General features: G+C 48.2%; 2 protein-coding genes across 2 annotated transcripts in view; both read left to right on the forward strand.

The window, feature by feature from the left end:
- noc4l (nucleolar complex associated 4 homolog) overlaps positions 1-4,492 on the forward strand; it is a 10,020-nt gene extending 5,528 nt beyond the window's left edge. Inside the window, exons 10-14 of the mRNA XM_064307889.1 lie at positions 392-452; positions 908-1,018; positions 1,527-1,690; positions 2,711-2,793; positions 3,998-4,492. Of these exons, the coding sequence (XP_064163959.1) occupies positions 392-452; positions 908-1,018; positions 1,527-1,690; positions 2,711-2,793; positions 3,998-4,168 (590 nt within the window). The 3' untranslated portion in view covers positions 4,169-4,492. The remainder of the gene's footprint in view (positions 1-391; positions 453-907; positions 1,019-1,526; positions 1,691-2,710; positions 2,794-3,997) is intronic.
- Positions 4,493-10,844: 6,352 nt separating this feature from the next.
- Positions 10,845-27,264, forward strand: part of LOC135239959 (TBC1 domain family member 10A-like) — a 29,944-nt gene continuing 13,524 nt past the window's right edge. The window contains exons 1-2 of the mRNA XM_064308981.1: positions 10,845-11,006; positions 11,980-12,406. Of these exons, the coding sequence (XP_064165051.1) occupies positions 12,204-12,406 (203 nt within the window). The 5' untranslated portion in view covers positions 10,845-11,006; positions 11,980-12,203. The remainder of the gene's footprint in view (positions 11,007-11,979; positions 12,407-27,264) is intronic.

The following is a 27,264-nucleotide window of genomic DNA, read 5'->3' on the forward strand; positions in this document are numbered from 1 at the left end:
TACAATTCAATATAAACAGAACAATACTGTACCACACAATACAATACAAACAGAACAGTACTGTACCACACAATACAGTACCATACAAACATGACAATACTGTACCACACAATACAATACCATACAAACATAACAATACTGTGCAATACAATTCAATACAAACAGAACAATACTGTACCATACTATACAATACAGTCCAAACAGAACAATACAGTAGCATACAATACTATACAATACAATACAAACAGTTGCAGTCATGTTTGGATGAGTGTTAGTATGAATGATTCACCAGGCTCTGTTATAGAGGGAGGGTCGATAGTGGCTCTGGGATGTATTGAAGGTCTCCTGTATAAATGTCTGATCCATGGTTGTTCTTTGTCTTCTTCACCAGGGGGCGCTATAAGCTTGCTGGCTCTGAATGGGCTGTTTGTGCTAATTCACCAACACAATCTGTGAGTGAAGGAGCATCTCTCTCTCTCTCTCTCTCTCTCTCTCCCCCTCCCTCCTTCCCTCTCTCCCTCTCTTTCTCTCTCTCTCACTCTACCCCCTCTCTCCCTCTCTCTCTCTCTCTCTCTCCCCCCCTCCCTCCTTCCCTCTCTCTCTCTCTCTCTCTCTCTCACTCTACCCCCTCTTTCTCATTCTCTTTCTCTCTCTCTCTCTCTGTTTCTCTCTCGCTCTCTCACCCCCTCCCTCCTCCCCTCTCTCTCTCTCTCTGACCCCCTCCCTCCTTCCCTCTCTCCCTCTCTCTCCCCCCTCTCTCTCTCTCTCACTCTACCCCCCTCTCTCCCTCTCTCTCACTCTCTCTGTCTCTCTCTCTCTCTCTCTGAGGACGTTTAGCCAGTACCCTGCTAATCAGCTTTGCGGACGCCTGTGTCCAGTGTGACTTAGAGACTGTGTGTGTCCGCAGTGACTACCCTGACTTCTACAAGAAGCTGTACGGCCTGCTGGAGCCGTCTGTGTTCCACGTGAAGTACAGAGCGCGTTTCTTCCACCTGGCCAACATCTTCCTCTCCTCCAGGTGAGTCTTCGTCGCGTGGGGGGGTGCGGGGGGCAGGAGCCGTTGTGTTCACTCTTTGTCCAGTAGATGCGCGTGGTGTGGAGTGAAGAGCACTTTCGCACTTTGTGTTCAAACGGACGCTTTTGTCTTGAGTGTGTGAAAAGAGCGTTGTGACAGAGCGCCAACCGTTACCGCGAGCATCAGAACTGGGCGGACTTACATACCAGACTGACCGAACTCACCGGTGAATGGAATTCAGTCTGAGCTGCATGAACAGTTGATACGGTATTAGAGTGAATTATAGTACTAATTAGGGAGGAAGCGTAGAATCGTAGGTATAGTTTTAAACTGGAAGTCCAAGGTTGTTATGAATAAGAGTGGTTAGAGAGGTGAGTCTGAAGCTGTCTGTAGAGGCTGGTTTTCAGCCTGTGCCTGTAGAGGAAGTGACATCATCAGATCTGTGGAAGTCATTAATGCCTCGCTTCCGTTTTCGCACTGACAATCCGCCCCTTTCCCGCCCTCCCCACAGCCACCTGCCCGTCTACCTGGTGGCGGCCTTTGCCAAGCGTCTGTCCCGGCTGGCCCTGACGGCGCCCCCTGCTGCCCTGCTCATGGTACTGCCGTTCATCTGCAACCTGATCCGCCGGCACCCGGCCTGCCGTGTGCTGATCCACCGGCCCAGCGCGCCCGACGGTAAGCCCCTCCCCCAGCCGCCCGACAGTAAGACCCTCCCCCTCCCGCCCGACAGTAAGCCCCTCCCCCTACCCGCCCGACGGTAAGCCCCTCCCCCTCCCCCAGCCGCCCGACGGTAAGCCCCTCCCCCTCCCCCAGCCACCCGACGGTAAGCCCCTCCCCCTCCCCCAGCCGCCCAACAGTAAGCCCCTCCCCCTCCCCCAGCCGCCCGACGGTAAGCCCCTCCCCCAGCCACCTGACGGTAAGCCCCTCCCCCTCCCCCAGCGCGCCAGACGGTAAGCCCCTCCCCCTCCCCCAGCCGCCTGACGGTAAGCCCCTCCCCCTCCTCCAGCGCGCCCGATGGTAAGCCCCTCCCCCACCCGCCTGACAGTAAGCCCCCTCCCCCCTCCCTCCCCCACCCACCCGACGGTAAGCCCTCCCCCTCCCCCACCCGCCTGACAGTAAGCCCCTCCCCCACCCGCCCAATGGTAAGCCCCTCCCCCACCCGCCTGACAGTAAGCCCTTCCCCCACCCGCCCGACGGTAAGCCCCTTCCCTCCCCCACCCGCCTGACATTAAGCCCCTCCCTCCCCACCCGCCCAACGGTAAGCCCCTCCCGCTCTCCCTCCCCCTATATTCTATAGCGTCTGTGTTTTAAGGAAGAGGTGTGATTACACACTGTTACATGTGATGCCCATGGGCCGAAGGCTACAGCTGTGTGGAATAATCTGGGTTCAGGGCTGGTGTGAGGGTCACATGCCCAGCTGGGGATTTGGGATGAATTATTTAAATATTTACTTGGGATGTTCTACAATTTTATTGTGGCACTATGTAATATTTACTCTTAGTTATTTATAATAAAACAGTGATTTGGTACAACTGAGTATTATTTCATGTCTAGCTTGATTAAGAAAATAGTTCTTTGCACTTTTTGAGTGTTATACTGTAGATGAAAGGCAGTTTCAGTTGATGGGAAACATTGGGCCAACGGGATTGGTCATTCTTGAACCTCAGTTTAGGCCACGCCCCTCCCTCTTTTCAGAACCCTGCGATGACCCCTACCTGATGGAGGAGGACGACCCCGCCCACTGCCACGCCCTGGAGAGCAGCCTGTGGGAGCTGCAGGTGAGTCTGAGGCGGACGGACAGACACACAGACACGCTCAGGACAGACACACTCAGGACAGACACGCTCAGGACAGACACACAGACACACTCAGGACAGACAGGGAAAGCCGCAGATACCTCAGGGCTGGGCAATATGCCCAAAATATCCTATCACGACATTTTCAGCCACTTTGCGGATGCACGACACGTATCGCGATATTTCACATTTCGCTGTTCCACTGCAAATTTACAAGTTACTGAACCGGCACAGTGCAGTTGCTAACAATACCGTACTCAATTTACTGCCCTTAAACAAAAAAAAATAAAAAGCCATTGTCAAATTTGAGATTTTAATTTTAATAAATTAACAATCAGTCCCCACTTCAAGCACTGGTTTCCATGTAAAATGTAGGCATTGAAGAGTAATGGTGATCTCTGCGATATGCCTGGAAAAGAAAATAGTGAATCGTGATGTGTTTTCAATAGGTGATGCAGTAATATTGTAATATTTTATTTTATTTATTTATTTAACCTTTATTTACCCAGGGTAGGTTCACTGAGCACGGATGCTCTTTTGCAGGAGTGCTTCACACTCCTACACAGCTGTCCAGTACAACCACAATCCTCTGTTGTTGGCCACTGAGCAGCTCCACTGGAGGGAGAGGACATTTTTTTAGCCAACTGAATCAGGGGATGATTAGGTGGCAAGTTTTTGCGAGAGCCAGATCTGGGATTTTAGCCAGGACACCGGGGAATGCCCTACTCTTTGCGAATAGTGTCATGGGATCTTTAATGACCACAGTGAGTCAGGACCTCGGTTTAATATCTCATCCGAAAGACGGCATCTCCTACAGCACAGTGTCCCCGTCACTGCACTGGGGCATTGGGGTTTATTTGACCAGAGGGAAGATTTCCCCCTGCTGGCCCACCAACACCACTTCCAGCAGCAACTCAGTATTCCCTGGTGGTCTCCCATCCAAGTACTAACCAAGCCCACACTTGCTTAGCTTCAGCCAGTCGGCAGGAGCAGAGTGCGTGGTGGTATGGCTGCTGGCACATATTGCCCACCCCTACGGTACCTGAGGCCTGTCCGTGTAACACAAGCAAGACACAAGCAGGTAGACACAGACAGACAGACACACAGACAGACTCAGATGGACGGACGGAGAGACAGACAGAGAACATGGCGTCAGTGACGCTGCTCTCCTGACCCCCTCCCTCAGACCCTGCAGAAGCACTACCACCCGGATGTAGCCAAAGCTGCCATGGCGATCAACAAGCCTCTGACGGAGGAGGAGGATGACATCAGCGAGCTGCTGGAGCTCTCGGCCTATGAGGTGAGCCTGCTGCTCACAGCACCAGCGAGCTGCTGGAGCTCTCGGCCTATGAGGTGAGCCTGCTGCTCACAGCACCAGCGAGCTGCTGGAGCTCTCGGCCTATGAGGTGCGAGCTGCTGGAGCTCTCGGCCTGTGAGGTGCGAGCTGCTGGAGCTCTTGGCCTATGAGGTGTGCGCTGCTGGAGCTCTCGGCCTATGAGGTGCGAGCTGCTGGAGCTCTCGGCCTACGAGGTGTGAGCTGCTGGAGCTCTCGGCCTATGAGGTGCGAGCTGCTGGAGCTCTCGGCCTATGGGGTGAGGCCGCTGCTCGCTGCCTCAGTCTCCTGATTCAGCGGAGCTGTGCTTCAGGGTCCTCAGGAGAAGTGCTCTCATTAAAGACATAAGAGATAGAGTAATAGTCGTCAGTGAATGAGATGCAGTGAAGTGGTGTGTTTTGTGTTGTGTGTGGATGTGGAGACTGGTGTGAGTGTAACTGTGTGTGTGGTGTGTTGTGTTGTGAGACTATCAGTGGTGTTGTGCATGCGTGTGCGCATGCGTACACGTGTATATGAAGCGTGCTCCTGGTTGAGTTGATCGCCCTCTCTGCAGGGTTTGTGAGGGGTCGCAGCAGACACGTGAAGAAGCGTGCCCTGGAGTTTGAGGTGCCCACCTGCAGGGAGGTCCTGGGGGGGGGCCCCTGGGGTTTGAGGGGCACTGCATTCTCCTGGGGCTCTGCACCGGTGGACTCAACTTCTCCCTGAGAGTCCCTCCAAACCTCCCACCTCAACACCACACACACTTCTTTTTCTACAGCCTGTTTTCACTTCATCTTTTTTTACTTTATAGGTAATTACTGTGAAATGCACCAAAATAAACCCTTTATTTCAAAGCTCGCCTGGCCTGTGTGTTTAAGGGGCTCTTTTCATGTTTTGACCACCTTTTAAACGCCTGGTCTGATTTCTGTGCGAGACGTGAGATTCTGACTGGCTTGTCATGTTCGTTTTTGACTGTGATGTGAAAAGGTTTCCATGGAGACAGACTCAAACACTGATGGTGTGCTGAGGTTGTGGTTCTCAAACTCGGGGCTCTCTCCAGTCTCTTATTTTACCCCCTTGCTTCCTTTCCTCACATCTTTTCCTCGCTTCTTTAGCTCCACCCATCGGAGAACGCGAGGAAAGGATGCGAGGAATCGAGGAAACGTGCATTAGGCAAATGAGACGTTCAGTCAAGCGTCAGTTTGAAGCCATGTCAATTACAGATGTAGATGGGGAGAGGTACATCCACAGGTCAATCATTTATACGTCATGCTTTCCGAAAAAATACTTCCTCAAAGGATGCACTCGTGTTTCCCTGCTCAAGCATCCTTGAGGAGCCTCCTAGCTCCTCTCACTTAACTTTTTCAAGGAGAATTTAATGGGTTGGAATGTCCTTGAAGTTGGCAGACCTTGATTGACGAGCGTATGGACAGTTTTATAAATCAGAATATTTTTGACCATACACAGTTTTCTTCTTTTGTGTGTACGTAACCTTTTAATGTGGAACCTCCGCAAAGTTTTATAAATGAGGCCCCTGGACTGCACGTGTTCCCATCTACCACCAGAGGGCGCTGTCAATCATATTTTTCATTCTGCGGTGAATATGGCCCCAAGCTCTGTTTTCTGAAAACGAAAGCCTCTGGGAAAGATGATTCATCCCTTTCCTGGAAAGCTGAGTTTGTGGAAGGGTGAACTTTGAGTCACCCGGTGAAAAGTAACCGCCCGTACGTGCATGTGATCTTCCAGCGACCGCAGACATGGCGGCTCTCCATGGTGCTGCGGCTCAGGTGATCTGGATGCTGTCCATGGTTCTGCAGCGCCTGGTGGCTTCTGTTGCTTTCGGAAAGGCCAAGGAACTGCCCAGCATTGCAACGGAGTAAACTAAAAGGTGTAGCTGCCTTGCTGTTTTATTGAACAACTCGCCTGATGTGACGCATTTAGATGCAAGCCAAATGTCTTCCTAATTTGTATGGAAAGAACACCAGCAAGCTGGGGAATGAAATTTGGAAGATGAGTCATTTTAGTGGTTGATGCCTGGCTCACTGGCTAGCTCAGTCGTGATGTGTAGTTATCATTAAGCAATGATTCTGATGTCTGGGTAGAATTTTTAGACCCCAGCAACCTCACCGGTACTTGAACTTTTACTAATTTCCAGCAGATGGCAGCAGTTGCGTTTGGTTTTCATTTTGGAAAACTATGGCCAACACTACTGGTGCCATTATTAAACAGTTAACTGCCTCATTATTCATTAAAATATCAAAATTATTTAATAGTTATTTCTGAAATTAGTAGTACCTTCACAAGAACTTCAAATAAAATGTACATCTAATTGTATAATAGTATTTTCCCAGTTTATTTTTTAATTATGTTTAGCCAAGAAAATGGTTAAAATATATATATATATTGAAGTATATACAGTCAGGTCCATAAATATTTGGACATTGACAAAGTTATTGTTATTTTAGCTGTCTACCACAGCATACTGGAGTTGAAATTAAATAATGAATATGAGCTCAGACCTTCAGCTTTAATTTGACGGTATTTTCATCCAAATCGGGTGAACGGTGTAGGAATTACAGCACTTTTTATATGTGGTCCCCCCCTTTTTAAGGGACCAAAAGAAATTGGACAATTGGCTGCTCAGCTGTTCCATGGCCAGGTGTGTGTTAATCCCTCACTATTTCATTTACAAGTAAGCAGATAAAAGGTCTAGAATTGATTTCAAGTGTGGCATTTGCATTTATAATCTGTTGCTGTTAACTCTCAATATGAAGTCCAAAGAGCTGTCACTGTCAGTGAAGCAAGCCATCATTAGGCTGAAAAAAAACCATCAGAGAGATAGTAAAAACATTAAGTGTGACCAAATCAACTATTTGGTTTATTCTTAAAAAGAAAGAATGCACTGGTGAGCTCAGGAACACCAAAAGGCCCGGAAGACCACGGAAAACAACTGTGGTGGATGACAGAAGAATACTTTCCCTGGTGAAGAAAAACCCCTTCACAACAGTTGGCCAGATCAAAAACAACCTCCAGGAGGTAGGCGTATCTGTGTCAAAGTCAACAATCAAGAGAAGACTTCGCCAGAGTAAATACAGAGGGTTTACCACAAGATGTAAACCATTGGTAAAATTGACAAACCACTGTCAATTTTTTTCTGGTCTCATATAATTAGGGGTCCAAGCAGCGAAGCTGGTGGAACCCTATTGTATCTGTTAGGATTATTATTATTATTATTATTATTCTTATTTTTCTCCGCTAAAAGTGTCTGAGGCTCAGCAACCATAAGTCCTGGAGCAACCAAATTTGGCAGGTAGGTTCCTATGGCCCCCCACTACTCAGGCACTAAAAATCACGTACGTCGGCCAGATGGTGGCGCTATAACAAAGGGTTATGCGTAAAAGGCCATAACTCCCACACCATAAGTTAGATCAACACAACACTTCATCGACTGATGCATCTCAACGTGATCTACAACTTTGCCATTGGCCTCACCTTTGTCCGCCATATTGTTTGACCGCCATTTAGACTTTTTAGTTGGGGCGTGGCAGTTTTCTCCGCTAAAATGTCTGAGGCTCAGCAACCATAAGTCCTAGAGCAACCAAATTTGGCAGGTGGGTTCCTATGGCCCCCCACTACTCAGACACTAAAAATCACTTATGTTGGCCAGATGGTGGCGCTATAACAAGAGGGTCATACTTTAAAAGGCCATAACTCCCACACCATAAGTCAGATCAACACAAAACTTCATCGACTGATGCATCTGAATGTGCTCTACAACTTTCCTATTGGGAGCACCTATGTCCGCCATATGGTTTGCACACCATTTGGCCTTTTTCATTAGGTGGGGTGCGGAAAAAGCTGGAGCTCCAAATCTAAACGGTTACGACATCGAGTAAACTTCTTTACGGCAAGCGACAACCATGGCGACGCAAGTAATCCGACACCGTTGTCTACTTTTTATCAGTGAAAAGACGGTCTGACAGTGCCACCTAGCGTGCATGCTAGGATAGGCTACCCAAAGTTTTCAGTAAAAGCTTTCTGAGAGGATGAATAATTACTTTTCTTTGGCATGGATCCATTTGAAGACAGTATCGGGTGAGTTCGTTTAGTCTTTAAATCAGTCATTATGGTGAGAAAAAGCTAAACCATTTTATTGGTAGGTTTTGAGTTTCTGCAAACGCGCGAAAACACGCTGGTATAATGAAACAATGACGGTAGTCCAATATATATATATAGTCCGCTTCGTTCCGTTGCTACCATAACATAACGACCTACAGCTGCAGTTTCTCGCTGCAATTACTAATATTGAATATAAACAGAAGACGCAATTCATGCTGTAGTCTGCCAGTGTCTAAATAAATAATACGGTCCATTTGAAGACAATATCGGGTGAGTTCGTTTAGTCTTTAAATCCGTCATTGTGCTGAGAGAAATCGTATTGTCAATTTAATCTCTAAATTGACTGTAAGCTTAGGGTTGTAACTAGGTAGTTGTTCCGTAGGTGACTTAGTCTTAACTTGTTTTAACTATTGCTTGAATGTTTTCATAGACTGCGTTGTTGCTGTTCTTGTTTGTGTTAGCGTTAATCAGTTTAACCAACTGGGTCCAAGTTGAACTATGCGGTTGTTCCCTGCACTTGGAACGGTACTTCTCTCTAGGGTTTTCGGCACACTTATTCCTGGTTATGTTTATACACTTTGTTGTACGTCGCTCTGGATAAGAGCGTCTGCCAAATGCCTGTAATGTAGGCTACTGTAATATTCCGTAGCAACAAGATAAACCCGGCGTTAGCCCTGAAATATGCCAATACAGCAGTGAAAACGCTGCTCACTGAATAACGAAATAAACGAGACAAAGTTTTTTTTTTTTTTTAATTATGCCATGTCATTCTACATTCAATATCTGGGACTAAACTTTGAATAATTATACAATCTTACCACTGGTTTCACGCGTAGAGATGTCCCTTTTGCGAATGAGTGGTCATATATTGTCTTGGATAATCCGTTTGTGAAATGTCGGATATTTTCAAAAATAGCTGTGCTTAATACCACACCTGTTGCTTACGGCGTTGTCGTTCTTCTTAGTCCAATTTGGCTTGATTGACAATTCATTTATTCAGTAGGTGAGATTATAAGCTTTCTAACGATGTATAACATGTCTGATTTTGCGTTTGGAACAGCGTTTTATAGGTCAGTGTAACTAAAACTTTTCTTATCTGCCAATGTCTAAATGAATAAAACGGTAGTCTACTTCGTGCGCACCACGCAATTCGCGAGTTGAAATAACGTCTTTTTTCCGTTTTTTCTCAATGTCGTATTTATTATTTGAAATGTGCATTCTTGTGTTATTACTCTATCTGTCTCTGTGGCGCTCTGAAATGTGCATTCTCTGCTAAACTGAGCAATGGATTGGAATATGTGTCTGACGTAGTGTTGCACGGTATACCAAAACTTCAGCACTTTCTCGGCACTTAAAAAAAAAGAAAAGAAAAAAATAAACGGTTCGGTATTAGAATATTCCGAGGTTCGGTAGTTTTGAGTCAAATGTAAAAGCCAGGGAAAATTGTCTCCCGCATTACTGATTGAGAGGATGAAAAGTGTAATTTGTCAGAATCTTCGCTAGAAGGCAGTAGCAACTGAGGCTGGCAAGTGAGGTGACCTGCGCTTGTGAATTCACTTCACTGATACAGCGCAAGCTTTGACTCAGTTCACTTCAGTAGCAATAGCTGTTCCAATTTGGAAATATTTTATTATAGATAGATGCTTTATTGTTATTAAAATATGCTGTTTTTAAATCTATTTAAAGGTGAATGACCTGTTTTAAAGAGTATTTACTTTACAACTGTTTAATTTTTGAAATATATTTAACATATTTTTCTATTGTTCAGTGTTGTAACACTATAGGCCTATGCATATTAATATGTTGAAGAGACTTCAACTTACAGGTTGTTAATGAACCAGGTTGTTCATAAACCATGAATTAGAAAATGAGGTCAACCCTTGTGGACATTATGTTTCTGATCTATTAAGGTAATTTCAGTATCGTTAGGTACTGAGTATCGAATTAGCACCGTTTACGTTTCAAGTATCATTTCAGTATTGAGTATCGTAATACTAAACCTGGTATCAGTATCAAAGTCAAAATTTCGGTATCGTGACAACACTAGTGTGACACCTTTTTTAGTTGCGGCGCAGAAACACTGCAGCTGTGCATGCACACCGGACCATCTAAGTGTTATGACATGCCATCTAAGTGTTACGACATAGTAAAGGCCTTGACGGGAAGTGGCCAGGACACATCCATGGCGACGTAACTAAGTCATCCGACAGCGTCTCTTAGCTCAAAATTGGCCATAAGTCATCAATATTTCATACGATCATCATGATATTCAGTAGATATGTTGGGTGAAGGCGTATGATCATGAGGACAAAGCCATTTTAAAATCGCTCCATAGGGGGCGCGATGCTGCCAATGCTTGGACCCCTTCCAACGCCGCTTGCGGCTTTAATTTTGTCTGTATCCCTAAACCTTTAAATTTGCCGTTAAATGTATTTGTAACGTTTTTATGAATACTATCTCATTACAGCACAACATGAAGTACCATACGAACGATAAATAACTTGTTAACCGACCAGAGGAAGTCATGGTACAATATAAACTAATGTATTTGAATGGCCACCCTGTGCAGCCAGCATCGCTCATTCAAGCCAAAGCGTCTCGATAGGCACCCGGGGCGGATCTGTCAGACTGATCTACTGCGCATGTGCCCGGATCCCTGAAAGCCAGTGTGACCAAACGACTCGTGGAAAATGTAGCGCTGGAAGCTGTAAACAAAAATAACACCACATTTGAAGATGACAGTTCCGAGGGATATCAAATTCTGGTAGGGCGAAGACAATAAATGAATGCAACCGTTAGCCTTTATATGTATGTATTTTGAGTGCCCGGCGGCTAACGTAAGCGTGGTAGCGAAATAAACTGGAACAGCCCATACTAGCTAGTTCGAAACTCCTGTAGCAAATTGTTAGTCTAGCTAGCTTGATTGCTAATTAGTAACGTTATGAAAACTAGAAGATTGCTATCGTTAGCTTGCCACTCTTTTTCTTGGTCACTTTAGGAGGCCTGTCTAGTGTTATAATTGTGCTCGTAATCGTTTAGGTCTTAGGCTGTGGAGTAATCGTGTGTTTATACAGGTTTCACAGATCAGCTAGACCGATAGCAGCCGACCTTTGGAGAAATAGCGCAAGTGTAGACGCATTAAAGAAAAGTTACTCGCAGTGATTGACAACGCCTTGTACCACAGTCGTTAGCTAGGTGGCAGCTAACGTAAATGGATAGATAATTGCATGCTCGCTGTCACGGATCACCCGGTTTTCAAGTTTACTTATAACTAACGTTACCAAGTATATTTCTGGCTAATGTGGGATGAAAAGAGACATAGCCTGTCGGTTAGCTAGCAGGTAATATTAACTCTACTCGGAGGACAGACTAAGTCGAATAGTTTCTGTACGAGATCAACTTTTTATGTAACTTAACGTTATTCAGTAAGCTTAATGGCTTTGGTTAACGTTGACTAGCAAATCGCGTTAGAAGTCGTTTTGTGTGAACTAGCAAGCAAATGCTGTATACTAATTTAGCCTATGAAAGTCTTTATAACTTCGCGGTAGCCGATTCTTATTTACCAATGTTACTACTATATATAGCCATTTAGGAATATCACGGTAATGTTGTGATTACTGGCTTTGCTATGGCTACACATTTACTATTGTATTGGCGATGATGTTCACTGTTTACATCCGAGTAGTGAAATGCTCTTCGCTATAACAACCACATGTCATTGTGTTGCTTTCTTTCAGTTTTCCCAATCTGACTATATCAGTTATGCCTTCACTATGCGGGGACGGGCCGCTGGACGCTTGACTTCAGAAGCTAACTAGCTACTTCGAGGGGTTGCAAGTTAACGTTGCATGCTGGATATCGGTTGTTGTCCACAGAAAAGCACGTTAGCCACTGGGTTTGCTCTGGAGACGTTAAAGGGAACTGCGTTGACCGCAAGCTAGCAAGTTGTTGGTTCCATAGCATGCTAACTGCTATGGCTCGGATACAAGGAAATGGTGTCCAGGCGGTCGATGCCAGAAGCTTTCGCGGCACCACGGAGAGCCTGGCCAACCCTGAGGATACCTCCTTCGGTTCAGAATCCGAAGTCAACGGCTTTGCTGCCCCCGAAAGGGAAACCGACAAATACGGATTTATCGGAGGGGCGCAACAGAGCAGCAGCGAGTCGTAAGTACTCAGATGTCAAGCTGTTTGTAATCTACGCTGAATCTTTCCTGTCACCCATCAGGTTTGTGGAGGTTTCGCTGAGTAGGCTACTGAGCATGCCGGCCAGCCAGGAAGAAAACTGTTCACGTTTAAATCCGTAGCTGCACGTTGATACGTCTACATAATAATAATAATAATAATTATTATTATTATTATTATTATTATAATTATAATAATAATTATTATTATCATTATGCGATTATTATTATTATCATTAGGTGATGATGAGTAATATCGTTCGTGATTATACAAAATAATAATAATTATTATTATTATTATTTGTATAATCACGAACGATATTACTCATCATCACCATAACAGTAATACAATAATAATAATTATTAAAGTATAATGTTTATTATTGTTATATGTTGAATACATACATTTTATATATAATATACTGGTAGTTATGCATTGTGTGTGTAATATGTTAATATATTTGTATTAACTCAAAATTCAAGGTTGCTCTCTTGCTTTAGGGTTTTGCTGCAGTGCCCTCAGATATTCGAACCCGCAGTACCCTTATCAGGTTTCTGATCGCCACTTAATTAGCTACACCACTTTGCCTGAAAAACCCACGTTGCATTTTTCAGTAGGTCTTTACCTCATCGTTCAAAATGTAAGTGTATGGGACTTTGTTATGTGACTGTAAGTGTTTGCATGTTTAAATACGTTTTATTGCTTTGGCCCGACATTGAGAAACTTAATGCACGACCGCGAATACTGTAAAAATGAATGAACGGACATCGTAATTCATTTCCCTAGCCTGGACTTTAATGCAAATTTCACTCTGAAGAGCAACTTCTGGTCATGCAAAGGTGCAAGTGTTGTGGTTAGACCTGTTCGTACTCTGTGCATGTCCACCCACCGTGTGTTCGTTTTTATTCCTTGGGGGCTGAAGGCGTGTTTAAAGACATTTAAAGATAACCGCATCTGTTTAAAGCAAAACGGATCTTTGGCTCGGTGCGTCTAGCAGGCGTTAGCGCGTGCGGACTGGCTTGTTTATTTTCGTTGCTCAGTCTTGCGCAGAACGATAAAGAAGTTTCTCCCTGGGGGCGGCTCAGGTCGTCTCTGGCACTGGGTACGACTGGCTCTAGAGCTGGTGGACTTATCTTATTTCCTGCCCGTGCTGCCTTGTGTGTGTGTGTGTGTATGTGTGTGTGTTTATCTGTATGTATGTTTCACACATTTTTCATGCAGCTCAAGAACAGAGTAGTTTTGCTACTCTCCACTTGGAGCAGGGCAAAATGAGGCTTCATAAAACCCATGTTATCGGCCACTCTCTCAGTTGGACAAATCAAAGTGTTTTTGCTAAGAATGCAAATTCTTTTTGATTTTGACTGAAGAATGTGAATGACAGTATAAGGTCGCTAACAGCTGTTTTATGAGGTTAAAGTCCTTGATACTGAGGCCTGTGTTTTCCCCCTGTACACCAGCTCTGAGTTTATGTGCGTAGTCGTCCGCGATTCTGGAATTCTGTCACGGCTGGGCGGGTCTCCCGTCCCGTTTGTCTGGTTCATTTGCCGCCGGCCAGTGAATCTCCACGGTGAGGTGTCATCCCCCACTGTGAACGTTACCCCGCGAACGGCTGTCCCGTCAGCCGCGTTGGAAAAGTTCGCTCTTTTGCTGGATCAACCGTAACGATTTTGGAGTGCGCTAGCTTACAGGTGGCAGGCAGTCATTCTTCTCTTGTGATGGCTGCTCTTGTTAGCCTACTGAATGCATTAAGTGGATGGTTTTAACAGTCACCCTTCCTGAGACAGTGTGCTAAATGAACATAAAGTGAGCTAACGTTGGTGAGGTTAGCCTTTTCTCGCCGCTGCCGAAAAGCGGCGAGGTGCGAGGCGGAGAGTCGCGGGGCCCGGCTCGGCGACGGGATGACTGATCACTCGCGCGATCCGTCACGCTTCCGCCAAAACGCACTGCTGAGCTAGCGACTGGCACCTAGACTTAACGGGCCCGCCGCTTAGCGCAAGCCTGACTGAGCGCAGCTCTTTTTATAGCGCGAGGCGCTGGCTGTCTCCTGAGCGCGCTCAGTCAGATCGGCGTCGTTTGTCAAGTTGAACCGGCCGGCCGAACGCGCTGAGGGAGCAGTTACAGTGTTGTGTAACCTGCCTGCTTAAGTTTTTTTTTTTTTTTCTCCTCCACAGCCATTCCGAAATGCACCTTACTTTTCCTCTGTTCCTTCTTCCGTCTTTCTTCCATGTTCTCCTTCTCGGTTTCTCCCTCTCATCAGAAGAATGGAGTGCCTAATTGGGGTTTGTGGCTCTTGGTTTACTGTTAGCGTTGCGGGGGCGAAGCGAGGGCAGAGAGGATGTGGGCGCTGTAACGTGCGGCCCGGGGTTTCCTGGATGGCAGCACACAGTGTCTTTCCGCCGCGTCACATGACTTCTGGGTCAGCACAGCGTTTCCCACGAGGTGCCCGGGCCGGCGCAGGCAAACAGGAAGTAGATCTGTCTGTCACGTGCATGCTGGGTATGCAGGGCGCTCTTGCCAGGGAAATGCTTGTTTTTGAATGAGTCTGAGCGCTTAGTCCAGCAGCTTTCGTTCTGAGTGTTCAGTTCGTCTGTCTGTGTGTTTGTATGTGCAGTTCCCCCTGAGGGAGTCTGGGGTGTAAGGGGAACTCCCTATCGGGGTGGAATCTGACATCAGATTTGAAGCTGGCTGGATTTGAATCCCATTTATGTGAAGATGGCCAAACCTATGGTATGCCGATGCTTGTGTTTTCTTACGCAGAAAAATCAAAAAATCCCCCACCCTCATCTCAGTCTCACGCACATAAAAAAAAAAAATTGGAAAAAAAATCCCCATGGATTTATCACCCGAAATCTGGGGGGATATCTCCCAGCTGGCAACCCTGCGCTGAAGCCGCGGTGGAGGGTGGATCTATCCCATGATTCTCAGGGCACTGGGAGAGTCGATTCTGCCTTGGAGGTTCAGATTGAGACACCCCATACTCCTCCAAGCACCCCAAAAAATCCCCGTAGTACTCAGCGTATGTAGACAGTGGCCTTGGAGTGACGGTAGCCTATCGGAATGCACTATAATACCATAGCTGATATCATTTCATTTTCATGTTTGGCCTTTTTGTGTCTTTCTTGTTTTTTTTTGTGTCTGTCCATCTGTCTTCTCTGTCTGCCTTTTTCCTCATCCCAGAGTTGATCCTTTGTGGTCTGTAATGCAATTAGTGGAGTTTAGTTGGGTGAAGTACTGGCTGTTCTTCAATACAGAGCTTTTTATTCCAGGCGCTAAGAGATCTGGAGTTTCTCTCTCTCCTCTCTCTCTCTCTCTCTCTCTCTCTCTCTCTCTCTCTCTCTCTCACACGCACTCTCTCTCTCCCCCCCCTCTCTCTCTCTCTCTTCTTTTTTCTCTTTTCTCTTTTTTTCTGAAAGTGTCACGATCTCTTCCACGGCCGTTGCTCTGAGAGACTGTTCCCGGAACAAGCGGTTCTTTCACCAGGAGGCGGTGCGGAGTTTGGGCCGGGGCGCCTCTGTTCTGGGGGCCTTGGAGACTCCTGGGAGAGGGCCGCCGTTCTCCGGGGCGACGGGGGGGCACGCTCTTTGTGGGCTATAATGGCGCAGTGTCTCCACGCCTGTGCGGTCCCGGAGGCGTGTGGGTGTTTAAATGTCACGGGCTTGTGAAACTCGCATTGGCCAAAGGCTGGGGAAAAAAAAAACCCTCTACTAGGCGTGTGTTGGGTTGATACGTGGGATGTTCTGTTTCTCGTGTCTGTCAGTCAAAGGTTCAAGACTTCTTGCTGGATGCTTTTTATAAAGTGTTGACTGCAAGGTCTGCACGTTGTTGTGGTGGTTCAGGTTAGTTGAGTTGTGGGTAAAAATATGCAAATCAGGTACATTATCAATATTATTATTAGATCCCTGTTCTTATGGCTTATACCAAATTGAATCCCATCTTCAAGGTACGCATTGCCAGCAGTGTGTTTGTTTCTTTTGGTGAGTGGAGTCCACTGCAGCCACCCTGATGTGGCTGCTACCCAATCAGAGTGTCTGCCTGTGGCTCTTGGCCAATCACAGTGCCGGAACTTCATGGGTCTTGGCTGTTGGGTGGTATGAGAGGCTGAAAACAGAGCCAGAGTCCCACCGAGATCCTGGAACTTCCTGTTTTTGGCGCTGGGCCTTGTGCCGGGGGCGGGAGAGCTCCTGCTGCTGCTCAGTGCTGCTCTGTGGTCTGGACTTCACCAGGAAACAGAGGAGCCAGGAGAACCTGTGCTCTGTGGTCTGGACTTCACCAAGAAACAGAGGTGCCAGGAGAACCTGTACTCTGTACTTCACCAAGAAACAGAGGAGACGGGAGAACCTGTGTTCTGCTCTGGAGGAGCTGGGAGAACCTGTGCTCTGCTTGCGGTACAGCGTTTCATCGCCTCCTTTTAAAAGCACAACATAGTGCTAAAGCACTTCTCTTCCATTCTTCTATTCTCTACCATTCAGAGAATGAAGAACAGGAGACAGTGTGGTGACCTTTACCATTGTATACAAGAAAAAGGTGGTTTTTGTTTTTCTTCCCCCAGTGTGTGGGGAAGGACAGCTGGCTTTATTCACGTCTGCAGGCTGACTTCCTGTGTGCTCCCAGAACCCGCCTCCTCAGCTGTAATCGCAAGGCTGCGGTTCTCCCTGCTGGGCTAATGATAAACTAGAGAGGGATCACCCGTTCAGCACACAGAGTGCCCTGTGTTTCACAGCAGGCAGTTTGAATGTAAAGTAATGGGGAAGGACACACACTGTTTATGTGAAGCTCTTTTTAGAAAGTCAGAGACCCTGTCCCCTTGGTCTCCTTGGTGGGTCCTGGTTAATTGTGGTTGGGTCTCCCTTGGCTTTCAGAATGGAGGGCTGGGTTTCCCTGGCTGAGGTCGTTGCAGTGATAGTTGTTTACATTGCGGTTTGGATCTGCCTCCCTTGTGTTCCTGGGGACTGGATGAGCTCTTGTGTGTGGTTGGACCGTGATTGCTTGCTGTGGGATTACGGGTTTGTTAACTTAAGCATTTGTTTGCTGTTCATAACGCTGGCAATCATTGTTATGTCTGTGTGCTGACCTACCACTTCTAAAGCTGGGCAAGTTTGCATTTCTCTGTTGATTAATGCTGCATTAGCCTAGCCCAGTAACCGCGTGTCTCGCATGTCAAACGCTACGGTAGCTTAGCCTGGACACGGCACATCTCTTTCTGGCTAACGGTACATTAGCCGAGCTGTGCGCCGCTGCTGGCCAATTTTGTCGACCGGTTGCTGTGTGGGCGCGGCAACGTTAGCTGATGGCTAAAGCTACACGAGCTCTCACAGTTAAAATCGGGAACATGAAGCAGAGTCACTTTCGCTCTGGGCTCCCCTGTACTTTCCGGTACTCAGCTAGTCCCTGGTGGCGGTGAGCTCATTCTCCTTCCGGTGTTTCCCCTGGGATATTTCCCAGCAGCGGCGCACGGGTTTCCGGTATCAGGTTCGCGCTGCAGCTCGATGCCGCGCGTGTGCTCAAACAGGCACGCGCGCACACGGCTGATTCTCGCAGCTTGGCTGCAACCGTTTCGCAGCTCAGCGGATTCAGCGCCGTTAGTGCCAGCCTCTCTTTCACACCTACCTCGCAGCCCGTCGTCCTCCGCTCGCGCGTGTGTACCGCTCGCTGCGGGTGAGCTGGGGTAGCGAGCGACGCCGCAGGCAACATCGCTTCCCGAAACTGGCACTGCATATTATATTACACGCTGACTTTAAAGCTACAGAAAATGAGCACAGCCGTATACGCAGGTTTCATCCCTAAATATGACCAGTAAGGCAGAGGACTCATGTTCTGCCGATGGTAGTGTCGAGTGGAAAAAATGTTTCCCAAGATAAATGTACACCACAGCTTTACTCAGTTGTTTGAACAAGGTTACTCTGAGCCAGTGGACCCATTTGCCTCTTAGCATAGCTTAAGTGATAAATAAAATAATAAAATATAAACAAAATGATGAAGTTCTAGCGTCGGTGCCAGAAATTGCTCTCTCAGTGTAGGGGGAGCACTGCGCTCAGCTTGCTGCGTCGCTGCTCTCTCAGTGTAGGGGGAGCACTGCGCTCAGCTTGCTGCGTCGCTGCTCTCTCAGTGTAGGGGGAGCACTGCGGTCAGCTCGCTGCGTCGCTGCTCTCTCAGTGTTGGGGGAGCACTGCGGTCAGCTCGCTGCGTCGCTGCTCTCTCAGTGTTGGGGGAGCACTGCGCTCAGCTCGCTGCGTCGCTGCTCTCTCAGTGTTGGGGGAGCACTGCGCTCAGCTCGCTGCGTCGCTGCTCTCTCAGTGTTGGGGGAGCACTGCGTCAGCTCGCTGCGTCGCTGCTCTCTCAGTGTTGGGGAGCACTGCGGTCAGCTCGCTGCGTCGCTGCTCTCTCAGTGTAGGGGAGCACTGCGCTCAGCTCGCTGCGTCGCTGCTCTCTCAGTGTTGGGGGAGCACTGCGCTCAGCTCGCTGCGTCGCTGCTCTCTCAGTGTTGGGGGAGCACTGCGCTCAGCTCGCTGCGTCGCTGCTCTCTCAGTGTTGGGGGAGCACTGCGCTCAGCTCGCTGCGTCGCTGCTCTCTCAGTGTTGGGGGAGCACTGCGTCAGCTCGCGCTGTCGCTGCTCTCTCCAGTGTTGGGGGAGCACTGCGCTCAGCTCGCTGCGTCGCTGCTCTCTCAGTGTTGGGGAGCACTGCGCTCAGCTCGCTGCGTCGCTGCTCTCTCAGTGTTGGGGGAGCACTGCGCTCAGCTCGCTGCGTCGCTGCTCTCTCAGTGTTGGGGGAGCACTGCGCTCAGCTCGCTGCGTCGCTGCTCTCTCAGTGTTGGGGGAGCACTGCGCTCAGCTCGCTGCGTCGCTGCTCTCTCAGTGTTGGGGAGCACTGCGCTCAGCTCGCTGCGTCGCTGCTCTCTCAGTGTTGGGGAGCACTGCGCTCAGCTCGCTGCGTCGCTGCTCTCTCAGTGTTGGGGAGCACTGCGCTCAGCTCGCTGCGTCGCTGCTCTCTCAGTGTTGGGGGAGCACTGCGCTCAGCTCGCTGCGTCGGCTCTCTCATGTTGGGGAGCACTGCGCTCAGCTCGCTGCGTCGCTGCTCTCTCAGTGTTGGGGGAGCACTGTGGTCAGCTCGCTGCGTCGCTGCTCTCTCAGTGTTGGGGGAGCACTGCGCTCAGCTCGCTGCGTCGCTGCTCTCTCAGTGTTGGGGGAGCACTGTGGTCAGCTCGCTGCGTCGCTGCTCTCTCAGTGTTGGGGGAGCACTGTGGTGAGCTTGCAGCTGACGCTTCAGAAGCCTCGCATTAGCCTCCCGCGGCGCTCGTCTTGTGACTTTAGCAGCTTTGGCCGCGGCTTTTCTCCGACCCTCTGTGCGATCGGCAGACGAGCTGGGCCCGCGCCACACACTGCAGCATAGCGGTCGCTCGCGCTCGAGCGCTTAAGAGCAGCTTGGAACGGCTCGGAGTGGATCAGAGTAAACCGGGCCGCAGTGACACCGCCTGCCCCGGGCACCTTCTCCCATCCTGTTCCCCGTCGGCCCGCGGGTCGCCGTGACCGCGGGGGGGCGGGCCTGCCCCTCCGCCGGCGCGGGGAATCGGTGCCCTGCTGGCCCACGCGTGGCGCGCGCTTTCCGCGGCACTGCAGAAGGCGGAGCTGTAACCTGGCCTCTCCACGCCCAGCTCCAGGGCTGGATAACACTCTCTGCCCGCGGTACAGATGTATGTGTTAAGAGCTGGTTCAGGTAACAGCTGAACTGCTATGGCGTCTGGTGATTATACGTGTAAAGAGGTGATTTAGGGAACAGCTAACACAGTGTCTATGTGTGTGTGCGTGCGTGTGTGTGCACACGCGTGCTTGTGTGTGTGTGTGTGCATGTGTGCGTGTGTGCATGCGCGTGTTTGTGTGTACGCGTGTGTTTGTGCGTGTGCGTGTGTACGCGCGTGTTTGCGTGTGTGTGTGTGTGTGTGCGCGTGTTTATGTGTGTGTGTGTACGCGTGTGTTTGTGTGTGTGCGTGTGTGTGCACGCTCGTATTTGTGTGTGTGTGTGTACGTGCGTGTGTGTGCACACACGTGTTTGTGTGTGCGTGTGTGTGTGCGTGCGTGTGTACGCGTGTGTTTGTGCGTGTGCGTGTGTACGCGCGTGTTTGCGTGTGTGTGTGTGTGCATGCGCGTGTTTATGTGTGCGTGCGTGTGTGTGCACGCGCGTTTGTGTGTGTGTGCGTGTGTACGCGTGTTTGTGTGTGTGCGTGTGTGTGCACGCTCGTGTTTGTGTGTGTGTGTGTGTGTACGTGCGTGCATGTTTGCTAGTGTCACTGTGAGGCTAAACAGGCGGATATTCTGTTCTCTGCCCCCTTTTCCTGTTTGACTGTCCAGTACACTTCCTCCAGTGTTTCTGTCCGTTTCTCTCTTCCAAAAGTCAGTGTTTTTGTTCCTCTCTCCCCCCCAGCAGAGTCACTCTTTCTGTTCCTCTCCTCCAGCAGAGTCACTCTTTCTGTTCCTCTCCTCCAGTAGAGTCACTGTTTCTGTTCCTCTCTCCCCAGTAGAGTCACTGTTTCTGTTCCTCTCTCCCCCAGTAGAGTCACTGTTTCTGTTCCTCTCCTCCAGCAGAGTCACTGTTTCTGTTCCTCTCTCCCCCAGTAGAGTCACTGTTTCTGTTCCTCTCCCCCAGTAGAGTCACTGTTTCTGTTCCTCTCTCCCCCAGTAGAGTCACTGTTTCTGTTCCTCTCTCCCCCAGTAGAGTCACTGTTTCTGTTCCTCTCCTCCAGCAGAGTCACTGTTTCTGTTCCTCTCTCCCCCAGTAGAGTCACTGTTTCTGTTCCTCTCTCCCCCAGTAGAGTCACTGTTTCTGTTCCTCTCCCCCAGTAGAGTCACTGTTTCTGTTCCTCTCCTCCCCCAGTAGAGTCACTGTTTCTGTTCCTCTCCTCCACACAGAGTCACTGTTTCTGTTCCTCTCTCCTCCAGCAGAGTCACTGTTTCTGTTCCTCTCCTCCAGCAGAGTCACTGTTTCTGTTCCTCTCCTTCAGCAGAGTCACTGTTTCTGTTCCTCTCCTCCAGCAGAGTCACTGTTTCTGTTCCTCTCCTCCAGCAGAGTCACTGTTTCTGTTCCTCTCCTCCAGCAGAGTCACTGTTTCTGTTCCTCTCTCCCCCAGTAGAGTCACTGTTTCTGTTCCTCTCCTCCAGCAGAGTCTCTGTTTCTGTTCCTCTCCTCCACACGGAGTCACTGATTCTGTTCCTCTCCTCCAGCAGAGTCAGTGTTTCTGTTCCTCTCCTCCAGCAGAGTCTCTGTTTCTGTTCCTCTCCTCCACACGGAGTCACTGTTTCTGTTCCTCTCTCCCCCAGTAGAGTCACTGTTTCTGTTCCTCTCCTCCAGCAGAGTCACTGTTTCTGTTCCTCTCTCCCCCAGTAGAGTCACTGTTTCTGTTCCTCTCTCCCCAGTAGAGTCACTGTTTCTGTTCCTCTCTCCCCCAGTAGAGTCACTGTTTCTGTTCCTCTCTCCCCAGTAGAGTCACTGTTTCTGTTCCTCTCCTCCACACAGAGTCACTGTTTCTGTTCCTCTCCCCCAGCAGAGTCACTGTTTCTGTTCCTCTGTCCCCCAGTAGAGTCACTGTTTCTGTTCCTCTGTCCCCCAGTAGAGTCACTGTTTCTGTTCCTCTCTCCCCAGTAGAGTCTCTGTTTCTGTTCCTCTCTCCCCCAGCAGAGTCACTGTTTCTGTTCCTCTCTCCCCCAGTCACGTTTCTGTTCTCCTCAAGAGTCTTTTCTTTCCTCTCCCCCAGTAGAGTCACTGTTTCTGTTCCTCTCTCCCCAGTAGAGTCTCTGTTTCTGTTCCTCTCTCCCCCAGTAGAGTCACTGTTTCTGTTCCTCTCTCCCCCAGTAGAGTCACTGTTTCTGTTCCTCTCCCCCAGTAGAGTCACTGTTTCTGTTCCTCTCTCCCCAGAGAGTCACTGTTTCTGTTCCTCTCTCCCCAGAGAGTCACTGTTTCTGTTCCTCTCTCCCCCAGTAGAGTCACTGTTTCTGTTCCTCTCTCCCCCAGTAGAGTCACTGTTTCTGTTCCTCTCTCCCCCAGTAGAGTCTCTGTTTCTGTTCCTCTCTCCCCCAGTAGAGTCACTGTTTCTGTTCCTCTCCCCCAGTAGAGTCACTGTTTCTGTTCCTCTCCTCCACACGGAGTCACTGATTCTGTTCCTCTCCTCCACACGGAGTCACTGATTCTGTTCCTCTCTCCCCCAGTAGAGTCACTGTTTCTGTTCCTCTCTCCCCCAGTAGAGTCACTGTTTCTGTTCCTCTCTCCCCCAGTAGAGTCTCTGTTTCTGTTCCTCTCTCCCCCAGTAGAGTCACTGTTTCTGTTCCTCTCTCCCCCAGTAGAGTCTCTGTTTCTGTTCCTCTCTCCCCAGTAGAGTCACTGTTTCTGTTCCTCTCTCCCCCAGTAGAGTCACTGTTTCTGTTCCTCTCTCCCCAGTAGAGTCACTGTTTCTGTTCCTCTCTCCCCCAGTAGAGTCACTGTTTCTGTTCCTCTCCTCCACACAGAGTCACTGTTTCTGTTCCTCTCTCCCCAGCAGAGTCACTGTTTCTGTTCCTCTCTCCCCAGTAGAGTCACTGTTTCTGTTCCTCTCTCCCCCAGTAGAGTCACTGTTTCTGTTCCTCTCCTCCACACAGAGTCACTGTTTCTGTTCCTCTCCTCCAGCAGAGTCACTGTTTCTGTTCCTCTCCTCCAGCAGTCACCGTTACGGTTTCTATCCTCTCTGTTGAGCTGCAGTAATCCCTCTGCGGTTTAGACATAATTAGATCACTGCCATCCTATTAATTTTCCTTTTAAGGAAAGTGCTTGTCTGTGGCCCCAGTGTCTGTTCCTCATTAATTATGACAGTCCTCTCTCCTGTGGGATTAACTGCAGCTTATGTGTCTGCTTAGCATGACGTACATTCAGAACGGTTCAAACAAAGTGTCTGCTCTGTGTGTGTGTGTGTGTGTGTGTGTGTGTGTGTGTGTGTGTGCCTGTGTGTGTGCGCGCGCCCGTGTGTGTGTGCGTGTATGTGCGTGCATGTGCGTAATGCATGAAGTTATTGATTTACGTTAGATGTCATATTTGTGTATGTTCATTTGTATGTTTATGTGCCTAAAGCCTGTTTGAGTTTATGCGTATTTGTATATCTTTGTGTGTATGTGTATGATTGGATGGGTTTTTGACGTGTGTATGATTGGATGGGTTTTTTGTGTATGATTGGATGGGTTTTTTGTGTATGATTGGATGGGTTTTTGTGTGTATTCATAAGATTGGATGGGTTTGTTGTTTAAGATTGGATGGGTTTTTTATGCAGAGCTTGCCTACATGTGTATTACTGCTAGCGATTTCTCCCCCGGTCTCTGAGATCTGTCCTTGGTCTGAAATGGGGAAAGCTGATTGGTCCCTGCGTCCCCCGGGGAACAGGTCAGCCATACAGCGGCCTCCCCGTCTGTCTGTCACCCTGTAATAACACTCTGGACTCACCTGCTAAGCCCTTAATTGTGTGATTGCGTACGCTCACACGGTAGTTTAGTCTAGCCTGTGTTTGTTCCTGTTTTGACTGCAGAATCCTGTTTGGTGTTGACTCTGTCTGCAGTGTGTGTGTGTGTGTGCAGTATTAGTGAATTTTCATATTAGCACTAAAAGTTGCATTTATTCACTGGAAAATAAAGGCTGATATTGTCTAATATTAATTTCTGGATGGTAAAAATGACAACCCAAGCCATTAATGTTCAGTGTGCATTACACATATAGGCAAAATTATACTTTGAATCCATTTTTGAGGATGTTTTGTTCTTGTGAGGCCGGTGTAATGGTGCGCAGTGGACATTAGTTTAGGCGTGTAGCTCTTATTCAGAGAGACTGAAAGGGCGAACAGCCCGTTCACACAGCTGAGTGTTTCCTGAAACGCTTCAGCGCCCTGCTCAAGAGTACCACGACTGGGTCCCGCTGGGAATCGAACCTGCAGCTGGACCCTGTCAGGTGACCACTGAGGGGGGGCCCTGCTTACAGTCCTGTGTGATCTCATTTGCACATGAATATTCATCTCTCTCTCTCCCTCTCTCTGTCTCTCCCTCTCTCCCTCTCTCTGTCTCTCACTCTCCCCCTCTCTCTGTCTCTCGCTCTCCCCCTCTCTCTGTCTCTCGCTCTCCCTCTCTCTTTCTCTCTCTCTCTCTCCCTCTCTCTGTCTCTCACTCTCCCCCTCTCTCTGTCTCTCGCTCTCCCTCTGTCTGTCTCTCACTCTCTCTCTCTCTCTGTCTCTCACTCTCCCCCTCTCTCTGTCTCTCTCTCTCCCTCTCTCTGTCTCTCTCCCCTCTCTCTGCTCTCTCTCTCTCCCTCTCTCTGTCTCTCACTCTCCCCCTCTCTCTGTCTCTCACTCTCCCCCTCTCAATTTCAATTTTCAATTTCAATTTCAAAGTGCTTTATTGGCATGACAAATATAGGTACTTGTGTTGCCAAAGCAGTGGTTATAACATACAACTATATACAGTTAATCCGTTATATTAAAAAAATAAAATAAAAATAAAATAAAAATAAAAAAATATATACAAAAATATCAGTAAGTGTTGTTAGGTGTGTGTGTGTGTGTGTCTGACTATCTGTGTGTTATGTGCATGAGTGAATATTATGTGTCTGCTTGTACGTGTGTATGCTGTGTGTAAATGTGTGCATGAGGTGGTCACACATTGTCCCTCAGAGTATGGCAAGAGAACACAAATTGTGCTGCTAATATGCAGCAGCCTTTTTCTTCTCCTAATAGGTAGGGTAATCTATCGTCATTGGGTATATCATTGAATTGGGGACATTTCTGGATTATTTTTTGGTAGAATTTTTGGCGAATTTGGTCAAATTTTGTGCATTCCATTAGGAAGTGTTTTTCCGTTTCAATTTGGTTGCCTTTGCATTGTTGGCACAATCTATTTTCTTCTGGCAACCATGATTGTCTGTGCCTGCCAGTTTCTATGGCTAAGTGGTGCTCGCTGAGTCTGTACCTCGTCAAGGTGGTTCTCAGTTTTTGTCAGTAACTGTGGTCGAGAGTAATTCTCGTCTTACTGTCTTCTTTTAGGGCCATACTCTTCTTCTTACTTCCTCATTTTGCTTTTCTTTCCTAATCGATTAGGTGATAATTCTTTTCCAAGTTCTGTTGACTTTGTTTACAATTGAGCTGTAGTTTTTTCTGATCTGGGCCAGGGGAGGTATGTGTAGTCTGATTGCAGAAGATAACGCGGGCTAGGCATCAGGATCAGCTGAGGGTGAAGGGTTGTTAGCCCTTTGCTCAATCTGGAATGCAGGGCTTTGTATTGATATGAGTGGGGAGTCGAACTTTGTTTTACGGTGACTTTCCAAAATTTGACTCTGGACCTTTGGTGTTTATTGATTAGGGTAAGGTCAGGCCTACTCATTCTGCTCTGATGCTTTGTCTTGTTTGTGTTTATGTGTAATTTCGCGTATGTTTCAGAATTCTGCATGAGGATTCCAAGATTGGCACATTGCCAAATGTTTAATGGAGTTTGGACCCTCTATCAATTGCTCTGCCATGCACAGAGCATTGCGATTCAGCCTCCAAGAGATTCTCGAAGACAAATCAATTGGAATCTCTCTGCCTTGTCTTTTACGGCGCCGCACGCCGCTGCTCACGGGCTTTCTCCCTCTAGTTTCATTCCTGCAAGCTGAGCTTTCCCTGCTGAGGACGTGAGTGTTCAAGCTAAGTAACCATGTAAGTTGAGGCAAGATTCAATGTAGGTGTGTCTCCACATGAGCTTGTGTTTAGTCCCCTGGAGAGCTGATTGGGATGTCAAATGTGTTTTGTTAGGCACCTTCTGCAGGGCCAGGTGGGTAAAGTGTGTTGTAGAGTGTTGGCTGAACTCCCTGCAGGGGAAGGAGAACCTGGTCATCTGCAAGAACAGGCCTGACTGCGAGTTTGGAGGGGACAGCCACTGTCACTTTGTGCAAACTGCTTTGGCAGTGCATTAAATAAAAGAAATGTGCTGGAGCTAAGGTGGGCTGGTCCCCATGCTCCTGAGAGAAGAAATGTAACTTGTTGCCATTTTATGCCGCATTGTACCTGAACTGCTTTTCATTAATGAGGTGGTAACCCCCTCTCCACTTCCAATAATTTTGAATACCTTTGTCAGAATACGAGAGGATGCTGTAAATCAAAAAGGCAAGCAATATTTTCTTCTTGTTGTTGGTGTGTATTTCTCTTGGTGTGTAGTGTAATGTGTGTTTTTATTTATAAAATCAATCTACTTTCTAATACATTTGTAGTAATGGAAAATTTCAAAATTAGAATTTCTGTTGTACTGCAGCATACCTTTCCCCATCTCTTTCACCATGCTCTCTGTAATTTTTGTCTCATTTCTCTCCTTTTTGATTTGTGTTCTAAGCACCATCACAACAAACAACACACACGCAGAACCAAACTTACTATTTTACGATTGCCAGTACTCATTTTTGTGCTTGTGCATTGAGAAATCTCTTAATTTAAAACCTCTGACTCTCCCCTCTCTCTGTCTCTCACTCTCCCCTCTCTCTCTCCCTCTCTCTGTCTCTCACTCTCCCCCTCTCTCTGTCTCTCACTCTCCCCCTCTCTCTGTCTCTCGCTCTCCCCCTCTCTCTGTCTCTCACTCTCCCCCTCTCTCTGTCTCTCGCTCTCCCTCTCTCTTTCTCTAACATCATTGAGGTGCATAATTCTCTTGGCAGATCCAGAGTTTCTGCTGACTTTCAGTACTGTAGCAGGATGCAGACCTGGGGGTTTTTCAGGATAGTTGGTGCCAGGGGGAGGCTATGTGTAGCTCCTGATTGGCAGAAGAATAAACGCAGGGCTTGGGCATAGCATCGGATTGGTTGGAGGATGAACACAGGGCTTCG

Source organism: Anguilla rostrata, chromosome 14, assembly GCF_018555375.3.
Source record: "Anguilla rostrata isolate EN2019 chromosome 14, ASM1855537v3, whole genome shotgun sequence".
NCBI classification, from domain to species: Eukaryota; Metazoa; Chordata; class Actinopteri; order Anguilliformes; family Anguillidae; genus Anguilla; species Anguilla rostrata.